This window comes from Lipophrys pholis (genome assembly GCF_963383615.2).
Source record: "Lipophrys pholis genome assembly, chromosome: 6".
NCBI lineage: Eukaryota > Metazoa > Chordata > Actinopteri > Blenniiformes > Blenniidae > Lipophrys > Lipophrys pholis.
This window is the reverse complement of record NC_137629.1, coordinates 30,307,914-30,324,504: the sequence shown is the minus strand read 5'-3', so window position 1 is coordinate 30,324,504 and position 16,591 is coordinate 30,307,914. Positions and strand designations below refer to the sequence as shown.

Sequence of the window (16,591 nt, the reverse complement as noted above, 5' to 3'; positions counted from 1 at the left end):
GGCACTTTTTTTTCTTCTTCAGCTCATTAGCATATCGCCTTCCTCCTGCCTTCTGATTGGCTGGGGCTCTGCTAACATGTGGAAACTGACTTCCAAATTTCCTCAGTGGAGAAAAAAGTTGTGTGAGTGCAGGAGGATGAAGAGCGGAGAGGCTGGAGACCAGCAGCTGCATGAGGACAAACTGCCGGAGGATCAAATCTGAACTGGAGGTGTCTGCAATCCGACCTGACCGACTGACTCGGGGTTTAGCTGCTGGACTCACAAGTTCAATAGTTTCTTTATGCGTTGGATGTAGTTTGTGCGAAAGGAGAAACAAAAACCTTAGATTTCAGCTGCGTTTTATCAAACAGGCGTCAACAAGCAGGTAATTTTCCAATTTTAAAAATTCAGTGCTTTTTAAATCTGATACTGGCAGCACAATCTTAGACTTGAAAAAACATATTTTTCAGAATATTTAATTTTTGTATTTGCTCGTTCATTTTAGCTGGGATGAGAAAAAAAAACTTTTCTTCTGGTTCTGAAGTGGACTGTTTCGTAGTTTTGGCTTTAATTTGACAATTTTTACATTTGTTTTATCAATTCAAGTGTTTATACCTGTTTGGATGAGGAAAAAGACTCCTTATTTTCAAAGGAAGTGGGTTTTTTTAAGACTTTCCCACAATTTAAACTACATTTTGAATATTTTTTTTTGACAAAAAGTTTATTATCATTGCATCTAAACAGACTCAATGTTTTAATTAAGCATTTTTTTTTTTTTAAATCGAATTTTGATTTCACAAGCATTTCATAATACTGGCTGGATACTTTCCCTATTTTTAATTTTTTTTATTTTTTTAAGTAGTCTTATTGATTAAAGTTAAAAAAAAAAAAACCTGAGTTGATCTTAAAGTTTAGAGCAGTGAGGGTTTCAGAAATGTCAGTTTAGACAGACTGAAGAGCTTTATCTCCCCATCATGCTACTGGCTCTGCTCCTTGCTCTGAGTCTCTGCTCCTGGACTTTCTCCTCGGACTCGTCATCCACAACGATCCAGTATCGTGTTTGGGAGGAGCAGTCGGTGGGCACCCGGGTCGGCCGCCTGGCGGACGACCTCCGGCAGAGGGACGAGGGCGGCCTGCTGGAGGATTTCCAGGTGGTGGAACAGGGGAAAGCCCTTCCTTTCTCTGTCAGCACCCGGGACGGATTGGTGTCCACCCAAGGCCGCCTGGACAGGGAGGAGCTGTGCCGCGGCTCGGACCTGTGCGAGGTGGCCTTCAGCGTCCTCTACAGGAGGAGTGGCGCCATGAACTACCTGCGGGTTCGTGTGGAGGTGATGGACTTGAACGACCACAGCCCAAGCTTCCCCGGTGCATCGCAGCAGGTAGAGATTTCTGAGACCGCTGGCCTCAGGATGCGGATCCCCCTAGACCGGGCACTGGATCCTGACGCTGGCCCCAACGGGCTTCAGACTTACTCATTGTCAGTAAACCAGCACTTCGCTCTGGATGTGACAACAGGTCCAGGTGGGGCGAAACAGGCTGAACTGGTAGTGATCAAAGAGCTGGACAGGGAGGTCCAGGGATCCTTTGACCTAACCCTGACTGCATGGGATAAAGGGAACCCGCCTCGATCTGGGAGCACATTGGTCCACATTAATATCCAGGACTCAAATGACAACAGCCCTACATTTGAGGACAGCAGCCCCACTGTGGCGCTCAGTGAGGATACAGCCCTCGGGACAACTGTCATTAACCTGAAGGCCACTGACCCTGACCAAGGCGCCAACGGAGAGGTGGAGTACTCCTTCAGTAAGTACACTTGCCGGGAGGTTCAGCGGCTCTTCCATGTGGACCTGCAAACCGGAGCAGTTAGCGTCAAGGCACCACTGGATTACGAGGCTCAGTCTTCTTACGAATTAATCATCCAGGCCAATGATCAGGGGCCCAATGCCATACCCTCCCACTGCAAAGTGCACGTCAAGCTATTGGATGTTAATGATAATGCGCCACGGATTCGTATGACCTGGACACCTCCCAACTCACCTGCCGCAGCGGTGTTGGAAGGCGCGCCAGTGGACACCTTTCTCGCTCTAGTGACGGTCTCGGATGCTGATTCTGGAAAAAATGGAGCCGTGAGTTTAGTCATTAAGGAAGGCTCTGGACCTTTCCGTCTAAAGCAGATCCACGGTGACAATTACATGATAGTTACAGATGAACGGCTGGATCGGGAGAAGGTCATGCAGTATAACATAACACTCATTGCTCAAGATGAAGGATCTCCTTCACTGTCTTTTGTCGATTACCTGCCCGTCTCTGTTTTAGATGAGAACGACAACCCCCCAATGTTCTTCACCTCTGTCTACAAAGCCTCCATCAAGGAGAACACCAAGGCAGGCTACCATGCGCTTAAAGTCGAAGCCTACGACGTCGACCTGGATCTCAGTGGAAAAGTGTCCTATTACCTCAGCAATGACATTGAATCACCCCAATATTTCTCCATCCACCCAAAAACTGGAATCATTAGCATCCAGCAGCCTTTAGATTATGAAGAATTAGACACTTACTCATTCATTGTGGAGGCTGTTGACCATGGACATCCACCACTCACAAGCACGGCAACCGTGCAGATTAATGTCGAGGATGTAAATGACAACTCGCCGGTGATCAAAGAGCCAAAACCAAGAAAAGGCGTGGCCTCTCTGAGCATACCTGTCAATGCATATAAAGGGGAGATTGTCACTGAGCTGGGGAACATTATTGAAGACGAAGAAGAAGAAAACAAAGAAGAAGTCGCCAATTTACTGAGTAGCCACTTGGCCAGAGAAGGGCTTGTTGGCTTTCTTGCATCCACGATAAAGGCTGAAGACCTCGACTCAGGAGTCAATGGAGAACTAAAGTACCAGATCACTGATGGGAACCCATCCAGACTCTTCTGGTTGGATGAAAGTACAGGCCAACTATTTGTCAACACCACCAATGCCACAGAGCTCATTGGGAAAACCTTAAAAGTGGACATCACTGTATCTGATATGGGCACCCCGAGCTTGTCCACCAAGGCAACTCTGGAGGTGACTTTCATCAACCTCAAGGACCATTTGAAGAACTCGTCTCCTGGAAACCGTGGACGGCTCAGCTTCACCATGATGATGGCCATCTGCCTGGGTGCCACTTGCCTCCTCCTCCTGCTGGCCATTGCATTGGTTACCGCACTCTGCCGCCCTGAGAAACGCGACAATCGGGCGTACAACTGCAGACAGGCCGAATCCAGCTACACCCGCCATCCTCGACGCCCGCAGAAAAACATCCGGAAGTCCGACATTCAGCTGATTCCCGTCATCCGAGGGCGAAAAGAGGATCCTCCTGAACATGATGGCGAGGATCAACCACTGAGTCATCCTCCTCCAGAAGATCAGCCAACTGAGAGGCCGTACGACATGGTACAGTCTGCCATGAATACAAGTTTCCAGTCCCAAAGCTATCTCGAAGGAGATGTCGCCCATCACAGCAAAACACTTCGGAAGCCAGCAAACTTCAACCTGGATGGAACTTTGCCGCTGACTCCAGCCACATCGTACCGGACTCTTCGCAAGGCCAGAAATCCTTCGTCATCCTCCTCGGCCTCGCACTCTAGTACACTGAAACGCCAGAATCACTCCGAAGGATCAGAAGCAGAACTGCCACATTCTGCCTCTCAGGCAACGCTCAGGAGACCAAAGACTTTGGAAAGAGGAGGATTGCAGAATGCAGAACATCGGCAAATGCTTCGAAACCTGGTTCGCCTGTCGATGGCAGCGTTCGGAGACTCCATCGAGCTTTCCTCTGCCTCCCCGGAGGTCCAAGTGAGTGCAGACATCTTACTTTTGTCAGTAACCAATCCATCTGATTATATCACGAGGAGGTGGAGGTGTTTGTGTTTTTTTCCGCATCTCTTTGTCCCTCAGAAATCTATGACGAAGTTGCAGCTTCTGTTGAAGTTGAATGTTAAGATTATCCCTACTGTCACATTCAGAAAACACAATGAGAAGAAAACATAAACAACATATGAATCTATTGATCTATTAACTCATCAAACAAATCAATTTGAATGAAAAAATATGTTTCTTGTATTGTGTTTGAATCTTATTAAAATACAATTAATTAAATACAAAGCCCTCAATTACTAAACCATTTTTCTTTCTAATCCACTCCTTCCACTAGGTATTTGCACTGAAAACAACTTAAATTAACTCTTTTTGGATGGATTTAGTGCATGTTTGAACGGATATAATTGAACTTGCATTAGGTCCATGTGCACAGTGTAAATAATCAGGAATTATATATTTTTCTGTAAAACAGTTTACTCACAAACTTTAGAGAGAGAGATCCTGCCATGCTTTCCCTATCCCAATGCCAATTAATTGCTAAGTATATAAAATTTCAATTTAAACAGCTGCCACACATTTAATTAAAACTCTGCATCAGGCTAAACATAAATAACCTCAAAATTCCTCCCTTTCATTGATCGTTAACAATGATTATTTTTCAAGTCTTCTTATTTACATTCTGCACTGCGGCTAAAACATTGATGGCTCTCATTTAGACTTAATTTACTCATATCTGAAGTGTGCGATCACATTTATTTTAACATGTGGAGGTCATTAAGTGCCCCCTCGCTTGCTGGCAGCAAGTTGACTCAGGCGCTCATGTGTCAAAGAGAGAAAGAAATTCCCCCTGAGAAACTTTTCTAACTGAATATCATGTATCGGCTTCATTTTGAAGCCAGGAGGAGGGTTGGGGTGTGTGTGTGTGTGTGTGTGTGTGTGTGTGTGTGTGTGTGTGTGTGTGTGTGTGTGTGTGTGTGTGTGTGTGTGTGTGTGTGTGTGTGTGTGTGTGTGTGTGTGTAGGGGGGGTTCAGGGTCTGATGCCAGCCAGAGTAAGCTGCGATGTGTTTGTAGTGTAAGCTAACACCACCCTGACACAACGCTCCGTCACTTTCAAATGGCCCCCGAGCTCACGCCTCCCTCTAGCTGAGCTGCTCAGACTGAACTACAAACAAAGAATTTAAATACACGAGACTTATTCAACGTGCTGTTTGAAATCTACTTGGGTAAAATTTTTAAAATTACTTGAGTAAAAGTCGTAAAGTACCTCATACGAAATGTACTCATCCCACTTATATATGTCACTAAGTGGGACCAGTTTAATGTATATAACTTTAAAGCACACTTTTATTCATTCATGCCTGTTATAGACTTTATGTTCTGACCATACATAAAAAGACGTCTTGAGCTTCTTAAACTCAATTTTGTTGACATTTGCAATAAGTTATTTTCATTGGACAATGTAGAGAGACGTAATGGAATTTTTTTAAATGAAAAACAAAGGCTACAACACTCATATTATACTAATATACACTAATATCACTCAAATAGGTGAAATAGGCTAAATATACATTATTGTAGGTGTTCACCTTGGAAAATGGTGGCATTTTCACGATGAGGGCTTGTTTTCTGATTTTGGTGCTTAAATTGAATTTGAAGGGTTTTATTGCATTAGCTGAGCTTTTCAAACTAATTCATTTATGAATAATGTGTCATAATGTGTTGAAACATTTTAGATCCTCAAGATGATTGTTGTATGTGACTTTTTCAAACAGTCATGGAAGGCAAATTCCAGCCTATATGTGTTAGAACAATTACTTTTTGTGTGTGTGTTTGTGCACAGTCTTCAGAAGGCATTATAACTACCAAACATGTTTCATACATGCTCAATAACTCAATTATCTCAAAGTTCAGTGCCGCTAACGCCCAGTAGACAGAACAAAGACCTGGTCCAGGTCCCACATCCTCACGTGAGTCCGATTAAAGAAAGGAAGAGGCTTTTTTTTTTTTTTTTTTTAACCCTCCTCCTCCTCTTCCTCCTCGTTCTCGGCCCAGTTGGCACTCATCAGGCTTCACATGTTTCTCTCTTCCCTCGAGGTCGCAGAGGAAGAGGCCTACTGGACGCCTGAGAGGAGGGAGGGGGGGGGGGGGGGATTTACTGTTCACCTCCACCTCAGTGGACACCCACACACACACATACACACACAACCACACACACACACACACACACACACACACACACACACACACACACACACACACACACACACACACACACACACACACACACACACACACACACACACACAGGTCCATATTTCGGAGACCATCCTGGAAGGAAACAGGCCTGAGAAGAATAGGCTTTTACGTAGAGGCCACTTCCTGTGGCTGCAGCAGCACACATGTGCAAAAACACACAAAAAGTCAGGGCTGAAATAAAGTCATAAATTAACACGCACACACGCACGCACACACGCACGCACGCACGCACGCACACACACACACACACACACACACACACACACACACACAGAGCTGTCAACATTTCAATGAAACTTCCCTTTAAACTCTCTTATCAGGTCACTTCTCTCTGCTATAACAATAGATTAACCCTTAAAAAGCTGAATTACCACCACTAAAGCCAAGAAGGCCACATACTGTGGACAAATGGGCACTGCTAAAACTCTGACCTCTTTAACAAAAACTATGTATTATCAATACGAGGGCGAGAAGTGGAGAATGTACAGGTTGGAAGTGGCCCGTTGGCCGGGAGTGTGAAACCCCCAGCCTACTGTATTGTATCAGTAATCTGTATCAGTAACATATTTACTTAGAAATGAGTTGTGGTAATTCTGTTTCTTCTCCTCCTCTTCTTCCTCCATGCAGCAGATCTCCCAGCTCCTCTCGCTCCTCCGGCAGGGTCAGCTGCAGCCAAGGCCGAACTTCCGGGGGAACAAATACTCTCACCGAAGCGGCAGGTTAGTCCCACTTCTTCTTCTTCTTCTTTTTCTTCTCTAACACGACAACAGCGCTCAGAGCCAATAAGACCGTTAATTTTTTCCTGGAATTGTGTAAAAGGTTATTAAATGCTACCCCAGCTTTGACTAAACAACAGTTTTCGAAATATTTCATGACAAATCATGCAACACGTTGACACAACACATTCACTGTTGAACAAAGGTTTCTGTATCTCTCATCAAGTTCTTGTTTCGGGGCGTTAAGCAACAGGAAGAAATGTGGAATTTATTTGATTAACTGCCACTTTAGAGTCATATTTTGTTACTTCGATGACTTTTAAAGCCACAAAGTAACCATATCCTATCGTAACGTGCCATTTTGTTATTGTAAAATGTGTTTGGATAGTGTTAAATAAATTAAAATTGGTTTAAAGTTAGTCTAAGGTCCCATTTACATGACAACGTTTTGAAAACAATGTCTGTTTCGGTAGAAACGCTGAAAATGAAGCAGTTTTCATGTTGGGCCACCTGTGGGTTTGCTGGTATCTGTTTTTTGTAATGAAAGTTTGTCACGAGTCGGTGATGAAAAACATCTGAGAAGATTTAAGAAGCCTACAAATTTCGTAAACGAGTCACCAGATTGGCAGCGCTCCTTACGAGTTCAAAAGCAAGAAGAACATAAGGAGGAGCTAATATTGAATGGCTTGGATAGTACTATTTGAGCTACTTCACCATTCAGCCTTTAAACTGTTCAAAGCTGTTTGGTGGTTTTTATTTCCAGGATTCTGATTGGCTGGCATTACTTTATACTTCTTGTCACACTGCCCCCGATAGGTTTGGCATGCTCATAGCAGCTCTTAGCCAAGCTTTTATGTAGGTTTGTGTAAATAAATAAATAAATTTTTTTAACATACTTTTTAGTAAATACTAAATTTCCTGGAGCTTCTCTTCATCTTTACTGAACCTCTTCAGTTCTCCATCTGACGTGTTAATCCTTCCAGGTCACTCCAAATGAACATCTCAGCGAGAAGTGTTTGATATATCTCGTCTATGATTACTTTTTATGTAAATGTTGTTTTGACGATGCGTAATTTTACAGTGTCGAGTATTTACACTATCTACTATAAGGAAAGTCGCATAGATGGCAATGGAGAAGCGCAGCTGCTGTTCTGGAACTTTCTGTCCATCCATAGATGCCCTGATAAGCAAGTGATGCAAATTTTTTGGGGGGTAAAAAAATCCTACTTTAAAGGATATCGTCAGATAATCATTATCGGGATATGTTTTTTCCCATATCGCACATCCCTAATCTCAGCATCTTCACGCCTCCAGCTCAGCCTCCTGAGCTCTGATCTCCATCGGATGTGATTAAATTTGAGGTTTGTGAGAACACATGGTGGAAGCCGCATCGCTTTAACTTCAGTTTTACTGTTTTCTAGTCCATATGATGCCAATGGAGATGTGTCAGACCTTCAGTTCTGTGGTGGTGAAGGCAAACCGCAGCCAAAGCTGCTGATAAAAGAGGTTGCACAGGTTGTCAAACCTTCACCTCCAGTTCCTCCTGCTGAACTTTAAGAGCTTCACCTCAACGCAAACCTGAAATCCTGCAGGAAAAACACCAACCGGTCCTCCTTCCTCCGCCTTGGGTTTGTCTCAGAGCCAGCTGGCTGCAGGCTTCATCTCTGCATCACATCAGGTTTCCTCAGATAACAGGACAGACCGACATTAAAGGGGAAAGCCACAGATTTTTTTAAGACCGCACAGATGTTGCTTCTCCTGACGTGTGGTTAATGAGCCGCTGCGATCCGCGCAGATGTGTGTGTGGTTGTTTTGTGGCATCCTGCTTCCATCTGCATGTGGTTTTATAGAGTTAAAACCCAGTGGTGGTGCTGAAAGAGATCCGGGAGTAAAGTATGAGGAGAAAATAAAGTCACAATAATGACAAATAAAAAATGCAGTGGGGGGAGTTTAGCTTTTATCCATGGAGATTCGACAAGTCAACAACCCTGTTGTTTTATTCTCCATATTGGTAGTTCCAACTCGTAATCTGTCCATACCAATATTGGGTACTCTGGGTTGTGTTAACGTTTACAGCCTTTTTTTCTTTGCACGCATGTATGTGTGGTTTCATTACAAAAACAACTGACAGCGCCACCTCGTGGCCTGGCACGCTAACTACACTGTTTTCAGCATCTCAGGCGTTGTAAACGCCCAGAGGTTCCCTCTTAAAAAGTTTCAGTGAATCGTACGATACCAACATACGAAAGCAGGATCCCTATATAAAAGCTTGGGCTATTTTCCCAGATCTGCTCTACATTCTATAAGGTGATTTATTCTAGTTTTCTTTGATTTTTCAAGTTAATTCTAACAACCTCAGATAAGACAAAGCTTTGGACCTCATTGTGATTTTCCAGTGCCCATCCTCCCTACAGTAGATTCATTGGAAACCACGCCCTGAGACACTGTAAATAATTTCCACAATCAGGTTTTTGGTTAAATACAACTTGTCCTTATATTTCAGTCTTTTATTTATAGTCAGTTTACATAATTTCCCAGCTTGTAACATGTAACTGGAATATAGAAATCATCCCAACACTATCACTCTAACCCTTTAAAAAGAAAGAAACCTTGAAAAGTTCAGTCAGAAATGGGGAAGCATCAACTTGCAGTATCAATATTTGACAAATAAAAACATTTTGCGTTTTCAGTGGGACCCTGTGAGTTAATTGCGCCTCGATGGGAAAATCACTTAAAAATGTATTAATTAAGTTCAAGCTGCAGACTATCACGTCCGTCCTTTTCAAAATGAAAGAATAATCTCCAAAGAGGTGAATCTACAGTGTTTTTTTTAAGTTTTTAACCTTTTGAGCTGCCGAAGATAAAAACTGAAGCTGATGAAACTTTGTGCCCGACTGACCTGCAGAGACTGAAATAACAGAAACACACAAACAGGACACAGGAAGACTGTCTGCTGGCCCCCGTGTGTGTGTGTGTGTGTGTGTGTGTGTGTGTGTGTGTGTGTGTGTGTGTGTGTGTGTGTGTGTGTGTGTGTGTGTGTGTGTGTGTGTGTGTGTGTGTGTGTGTGTGTGTGTGTGTGTGTGTGTGTGTGTCAGTGATTCACACTCAGGAAGGAAGCAGCAGCTACCTGCACTAGATAAAGCCCCCGACCTCACTAGGATGTGATAACGCACCACAGTTAATACGGGCTGAAATTAAATAATAATGAAGAACCCCACCTGAGAAATTTACCACCAACCGCCCGTTTACACGACATCAGTATTTGATCCACTTCAACCGTGATTCTTTCATACCGACTCCCACGGTGGAACTCCTCCTTCACTCTCGCGATTCCCCCATTCCCCCTTCTGAAGGAGTTTGTACGATTTGTGTTCAGATATGGAGGTCAGGACTGTTCCGACTGGCAGAGCACCAAGGACAGCGGGCACGGAGAGAGTGAGGCCGGAGACGTGGACTGGGAACCCGGACGAGACTCGCCCATCGACCCTCAGCTGGAGGAGGGACTCAACAACCTGCTCAACGCCCCCGGTGAGTACGCAAGATCAGATAATAGATTGACTTTCCAAAGGTTTTCCAACAGTAACAATCGTCCCCATACCTGGAATGACGCCCCAGAAGTGAGGAAAGTCTGTCCTCTCTCTCCCTGGCTTGTTTCAGTTTTTAAAAAGTGTCTTGCTCCAACCAGCCAATCAGAAATCAAACCCTATATCGTGTCATCGGGGAACCCTCACTTTTTGAGCTTGTGCCTGACACAGGAGATGCAGTATGTTTTCTACTTTATGTACATGTCTCAGTCTTGTTCACTTAAATACCAATGAATCGTGTTGACAAAAACTACATTGGCAGTTCGCTCGCTTGCCGTCTTTGAGACACAAATTTCACAACTCATAAAGTCTCGATCATTTCTGAGCTCCAAACGTATTGGCAGGTACAATGAATTTATAATAAAAAAAAATTCCACGAAATAAACATGACCTGCTATTTTGTTGAACTGTTACCATGGAAACAACAAATCAACAGCCAATCAGAAGGCTCCGCCATGTCTGCAGCAAACTTCACTGTTTACATGAGACTTTGAATAATTCTTCGCAGATGATAACGTGTATTCTTTTTGCCGTAGTTCATCAAATTCTTTCCTTTTCGCTTTTCCAAAAATCTTAATTTTTTTTCCCTTCACAAACATTTCGATAACCGTGTGTTGAGTGTGTGATATAAGAGTTTCTTTTTTGTTTCGCGGGCGCGACTCTGTTCATCCTGTTTATTTCTCCTCTAACCCGCGGTGACGACCTCCCGCTGAAAGTCTTTGATTGGTCGGGACAAAAGCGGCTGACCTTCGACTGTACCGGCAGCTCGCTTACAATGAGCACGCTCCAACGAGTGTGGAAAACAGGAAAAAAAGCAGGAAATAACACAGTGGCAGGTTATTTATCCAAATTCACCCAAACACTCTATTCGACCAAACTGCAGTCTATCCAGACTTTTTCTTTTTGTTCAATACTTTAATATACCTTAACCCCGTGTTGGATATCAGCCTGAGTTATTCATATTAGAATATTTTACGATCGTGTCTTATTATCAAAGATGTGCTTCACTTTCTGACACTCATATCTGGTCGCTCCATCCAGCTCCCGCTGAATCTTCACGTCGGCCACCAGACAAAGAAATGCCTGCACCTTGCCGTTGCGCCGCACGGTTGATTTCTGTGCATCCGTCTCTGTCCGTGAGCGTCTTTTTGTTGTGATTGAGTTTTAAAAATGGCGGGCTTAACGCTCACGAATCTAGTGACGTCACGCCCCGGGCCAATCAGTGGCGTCACATCAAATTTTCCACTCCACTCAGCTCGCGAGGAGGTACTTTAAAGTACCTGTTGTCAGGTACTAACACGTAATGGAAAAGCCTAAAAATTGAGGTCGGCGTAGACTGTAGCCCAAAACACAGACAGACACACACACACACACACACACACACACACACACACACACACACACACACACACACACACACACACACACACACACACACACACACACACACACACACACACACACACACACACACTCAGGAGTGTTTGTCTTCTGCAGCAAACAGTACACAAAGTGTTAAACGGAGTTCTCTTTCTATTGTGATGGAGGGAGCCTCGGGCTGCACTGCCGTGCCGGGGCTTTACCCGATCATCATTATGATGATGATGATGATGATGACAGAGATCTTCGCTCCTCACTCACTCCACAAAGTAGTGAGTGGGAGTTTTATGACCTGCAGGCTGTGTGACGACTGTAAATCACACCACACACACACACACTTTGATGTAGGCAACACATTCGTCTCTGAGCTGGACCGGAGTGATTCACACACACACACACACACACACACACACACACACGCACACCTGTGTCTTTGTTCAGGTGTGCAGATGATGTTACCGCCGCTCCATCAGCTCAGCCTTCAGGTGAAATGAGTATTTCCGAACTGCCTGGTTTGAAGATCGGAATTTTTAAACTCCACACGTTCAGAACAACAGTGTGTGTTTGGAGGCTGAAAGACGGGGAAAACAAAGGGAGGAAATTGCGGGGGGGGGGGGGGGGGGGGTCTTTACCGCACTGTGTGTTTCTGTAGGTTAATTCTCCATCTGTTCGTGGTCACATGAAGGAGACCACAGCTCTTGGCAGGGTCTCTCACTGCTTTTCTTTGATGTCTTGGTTAGTTTATTTGGCATTCAGGGGACAAATATGGACGATACATCTACATGATTAGTTCAAATTCAACAACAAACAAAGAGTATAAAAACTTAATTATTGTACTTATAAAGAACATTCATCCATCTTCTTAACCGCTCAGTCCATATATACGAAAACGTCCTCCAGCTCCTCTGGGGGGACCCCAACCCGCACCCAGACCAAACCAGAGACATCATCTCTTCAGCGAGTCCTACCCGACCCAACCCGAACCCAATTGGCTGCCATTTTTCAAGATGGCTGCCATTTTTGGTCTAGAAATAACAATTTTTCAACATATTTTGACACTTTGACCATTCAGAATGATTTATATGGACAACTGTGTATATTTGGACGTAAAGGAAGACTCAGTTAAAACTCTTGTGATTTTTTTAGGAGCTCTTTCTAAACATTTTTATATTTTTCTGAGCAACAAAAGTGAACAAAAGGTTTCAAGACAAATTGCTTTTTAGAAGTTCTATTTTTTCAATACTTACAGGTCAAAATTCACCATCAAGACTATAAAATGAACCTCCTTGAGCCCCTTTCTCACATAAGAAGCACTCATGACTGTCATTAGTTCTGGTTCTTCGAGTCTTGTGGGATCCTTCACATGTGGTACATTGAGCACTGGTCATTTGAGGCAGGTGGGGCAGAGCCCACCAGAAGAAACTGCATGCAAAGTATGTTATAAATTCGTTAAGATTAACTACAATATTTTCTTGTCTGTGAATGAAACGTCCTCCTGAATTGCACATATTTAGTGTGTGAGGACTCTACTTCCTGGTTATTGGTCTCCTCTTGCCGCTTCAGGCTGTGTTTCCTCCTGATGCGCACCGATGGTTGCATGAGTGGGGTAGTAAAGTGTAAGTGCGCATGCTCAGGCTGTGGCTACACTCAATCAGGTCACGTGATTTGTATGCCGTGTGGCGCCTGAAGCCTAGGAGTGATGAAGATTATCTTTCAGTGCAAAAAAAAAAAGGCAAGATTGGCAACACTTCCTGTGTTTGTTGTAATGTGGTTTATTAACGGACTGTATTTAACTTAAAACACTCAGAATAATGACCGAAACTGAAGAATGAGGAAGAGCTCTACCTAAGAAATTTACCACCAGCCGCCACCGGTCAGCAGGATCCGACTGAACAAACCTGCACAGAGGACGATGCCTCTTCAGGGAAATGAGACGTATCATCAGGTCTCCTGTGTTTATCTGAGGGCTTTCCACCCGACACACCCAGCGTTTACGCCTTTGACATCCAAACTTGTCATGAAGGGGTTTTTAATTTCGTACCGTGAGCGTGATGTGCAGCAAATGATCAAGATCACGCGGGAAGAGTCTGTTCACATAAAACCTCCTGAGTCGTTTCCTTCTTTTCCTGCTGCAGGGAAGGTTTTTGTTTTTTTCTCTCTACACATGAGGGAGATGATCATCAGGACAAGTCACATACGGAGACTTTCTGCTTCATTACATCGAGCAGCATATCGTCTTTCCTACAGACTGAATAGTGAACATAAGGGGAAGGAGTCCTTTGTGTTTAAAAATAACTAACTTGACTTGAAGATAACAGAAAGTCTAACACTTTTAATAGACTAATCATGTTTATTTTTAATTGTATTTTATTAAATTGTTTTGTTTGTTGTTGTTGTTTTGTTATTATCAATGAATGAAATAAATAAAAACTACAATAAAAACCCTTCAAAGCAAAAGGGGTAATGTTCCAGATTTGACTGACACCCAAACAGAACAGAAGGATGGAGGGGGCGGGACTTAGAAATTCAAACATTACAATTGGCCGCAGTTAGGACACGCCCTCCAACACATGATGAATCAACAGGTGAAATACCTGATGACTCACCTTTTTATTTTTGACAAATTCCGAGATGAATCGACATTTAGCTGAAATTGACAATAAAACAAATCCAGAAATTAAGTCTTAATTCGTCATAAAAGCTGAGTGTCTTTATGTCTTCGTTGCAGACGATGTCTTCTCGGACGTCTGCGTCCCCTCCTGGATGGCCAGACTCTCCCTCCCTCTCACCAGCGATTACCACGACAACGTTTTTGTCCCCAGCGGCCCCCCGTCCTCTGAGAGCGAGCTCCTCCCCCGGGACGACCTGGACTCCTCCTCCTTCTCCACCTTCGGTAAAAAACCAACTGTCTCTTAATGTCTCCCCATCATTCAGCGGCGGGACAGCCTGCAGCGGGGTCATCGATCGAACACTCGTCAAAAGACTTTCAAGCAAAATACAATTAGAAAACTTGCTTCAAATCACCTAAAGGCAATAAAGTCGTCGTCTTATTGACATCTTGTTTGGTTCCATCAGGTAAGACCCCGGAGAAGGACGGCCCGCTGGGCGGAGCTCTGCTGTCGGAGGTCAGCACGCTCTTCGAGATGCTGATGACGCAGAAGGCCGACGCCCACCCGGGGCCCCGGCCTGACGTCCTGTACCACCTCTCGGCGGCGTACCGCCGCTCTCTGGGGCTGGACGGAGCCGCCAACGCCGCTGCCGGCATGACCCCCAACGCAGCCAGTGCAGCAAAGAACCATGGGAACTCTGAGAAGATGCCGGGGCCGAGCGCCTCGTCGGGACTTTGCCAGTGAGCGCAGTGTCTCCTTGTTGAACACTGGAAAAAGACAGAGCCAAGAGGCGGAGGGACACTTCCGGAAAAAAAAAAAAAATCTGCAAATGTAAATAATGAATTGTGTCGATATCAGCATTTCTGTGCCAATTATAAAACGTTCCTGTCGTCTCAGACAACTGGAAGGTCTTATAACTAAAGTTACGGCTCGCGTTCCATTAATAGTATAGCTTTCTATACTATACTACTAATAATACTCTTCCTTTTTATAGTTTAATTATGTGTAATTAAAGTAATTACACATAAAAGCTGAAACTCTTTTCGTCCACTAAATCCGACCGATCACGCCATCATTTTTTTTGTGTTTTTTTTTTTAACCACGACTACAACGATTGTATTCACCCTCTGAGCCAAATGTGGGATTTACTACTTCATATCCATGGAACTTATAAGTGCAGACATGGGGGTATTTGACTTGTAAAATATGGCAAAAAATTGATTTTTCCTGTTGGGAAATGGGACATTTCCAAGATCGTAGTTACACGTGAACTGCAGCCGGAAGGCGGCGAGGCTGAGGGAACGACCGCTGTACAATATCATGAACAACGAAGAAACAGAAAAGCATTACGAGACTGGAAACAAAAAAAATGTTGGAAAATTGCCTTTGTTTTGTTTGTTTTTTTTTCCTTTGGAATCACTGAGACTTTCATTGTCGGTCCTCTCACCAACAAGCTGCAGAGGGAGACGGTCAATGTCCGACAGGAAGTCACAAACTCGGCTGTTGTTCAGCTTCTGGCCGGCGACTGAAAGGAAACGTTTCCTCTTTTTCCCGCAAACAAGCAGAAAGGAAAGGGGTCATTTGCTTTAAATTTCCAAAAAGGTCGAAATTTTGTTGCCGTTTCACTTTGTTTCTGCGGAACTTTGTACATATTTTATATTGTCGTTTTTTGTTTTTTTTTATTAACTGAGAAACCTTTGATGTATCTTCTCAATAAAACGATCAACGCGTGTAATGCTTGACAATGAAATAAACACGTGACAGACAAAGACAAAACCTAATCCCACCAGGTACAAGAAAAGTAAGTCTGGAATAAAAACGACAAAATGAAGCTTGGATCTAACGTAGATGGAGGCTGAAAGAGCGAACCGCCTGTGATGACATCACAAACTTCCTTCCTGAAGCGCTGAATGACACATCAGCAGTGAAGGACTTTTTACTCAATTTGTCTTTTTTGGTTAAGGGATCAATTTAATAAGACTTCGACGAGGAGTTGGTGGTAATCCTTTATCTGTTGCCTCTTCAAATACAGCGACTAAAAATGGGGCTTATGACTCAACAACAACTTCATAATATTTGCTTTTCAAACCATCGTTTCCAGGAGATTTGTTATCATTGACAGAGTCAAAACAACATGTTACCTCTGTTTAATTAAGCTTCTGGTCACAAACTGCCTTAAAATTGTCATCAATACCTTAAATGTCTTT

The 16,591-nt window shown here is 43.7% G+C and overlaps 1 protein-coding gene across 2 annotated transcripts; it reads left to right on the top strand.

Moving 5' to 3' along the window:
* The first annotated feature begins 110 nt into the window (after nucleotides 1-110).
* On the top strand, nucleotides 111-16,150 carry pcdh12 (protocadherin 12). 2 transcript variants are annotated; one of them, XM_080464917.1, is made up of 5 exons: nucleotides 111-3,815; nucleotides 6,726-6,814; nucleotides 10,188-10,339; nucleotides 14,504-14,668; nucleotides 14,851-16,150. In XM_080464917.1, exons 1-5 carry the CDS (start codon nucleotides 954-956, stop codon nucleotides 15,126-15,128), a joined length of 3,546 nt encoding a protein of 1,181 aa, XP_080321043.1. In that variant the 5' UTR covers nucleotides 111-953; the 3' UTR covers nucleotides 15,129-16,150. The 2 variants fall into 2 exon arrangements, with proteins under 2 accessions (XP_080321043.1, XP_080321042.1); XM_080464916.1 differs by having other exon boundaries at nucleotides 6,723-6,814.
* The last annotated feature ends 441 nt before the right edge of the window (nucleotides 16,151-16,591 follow it).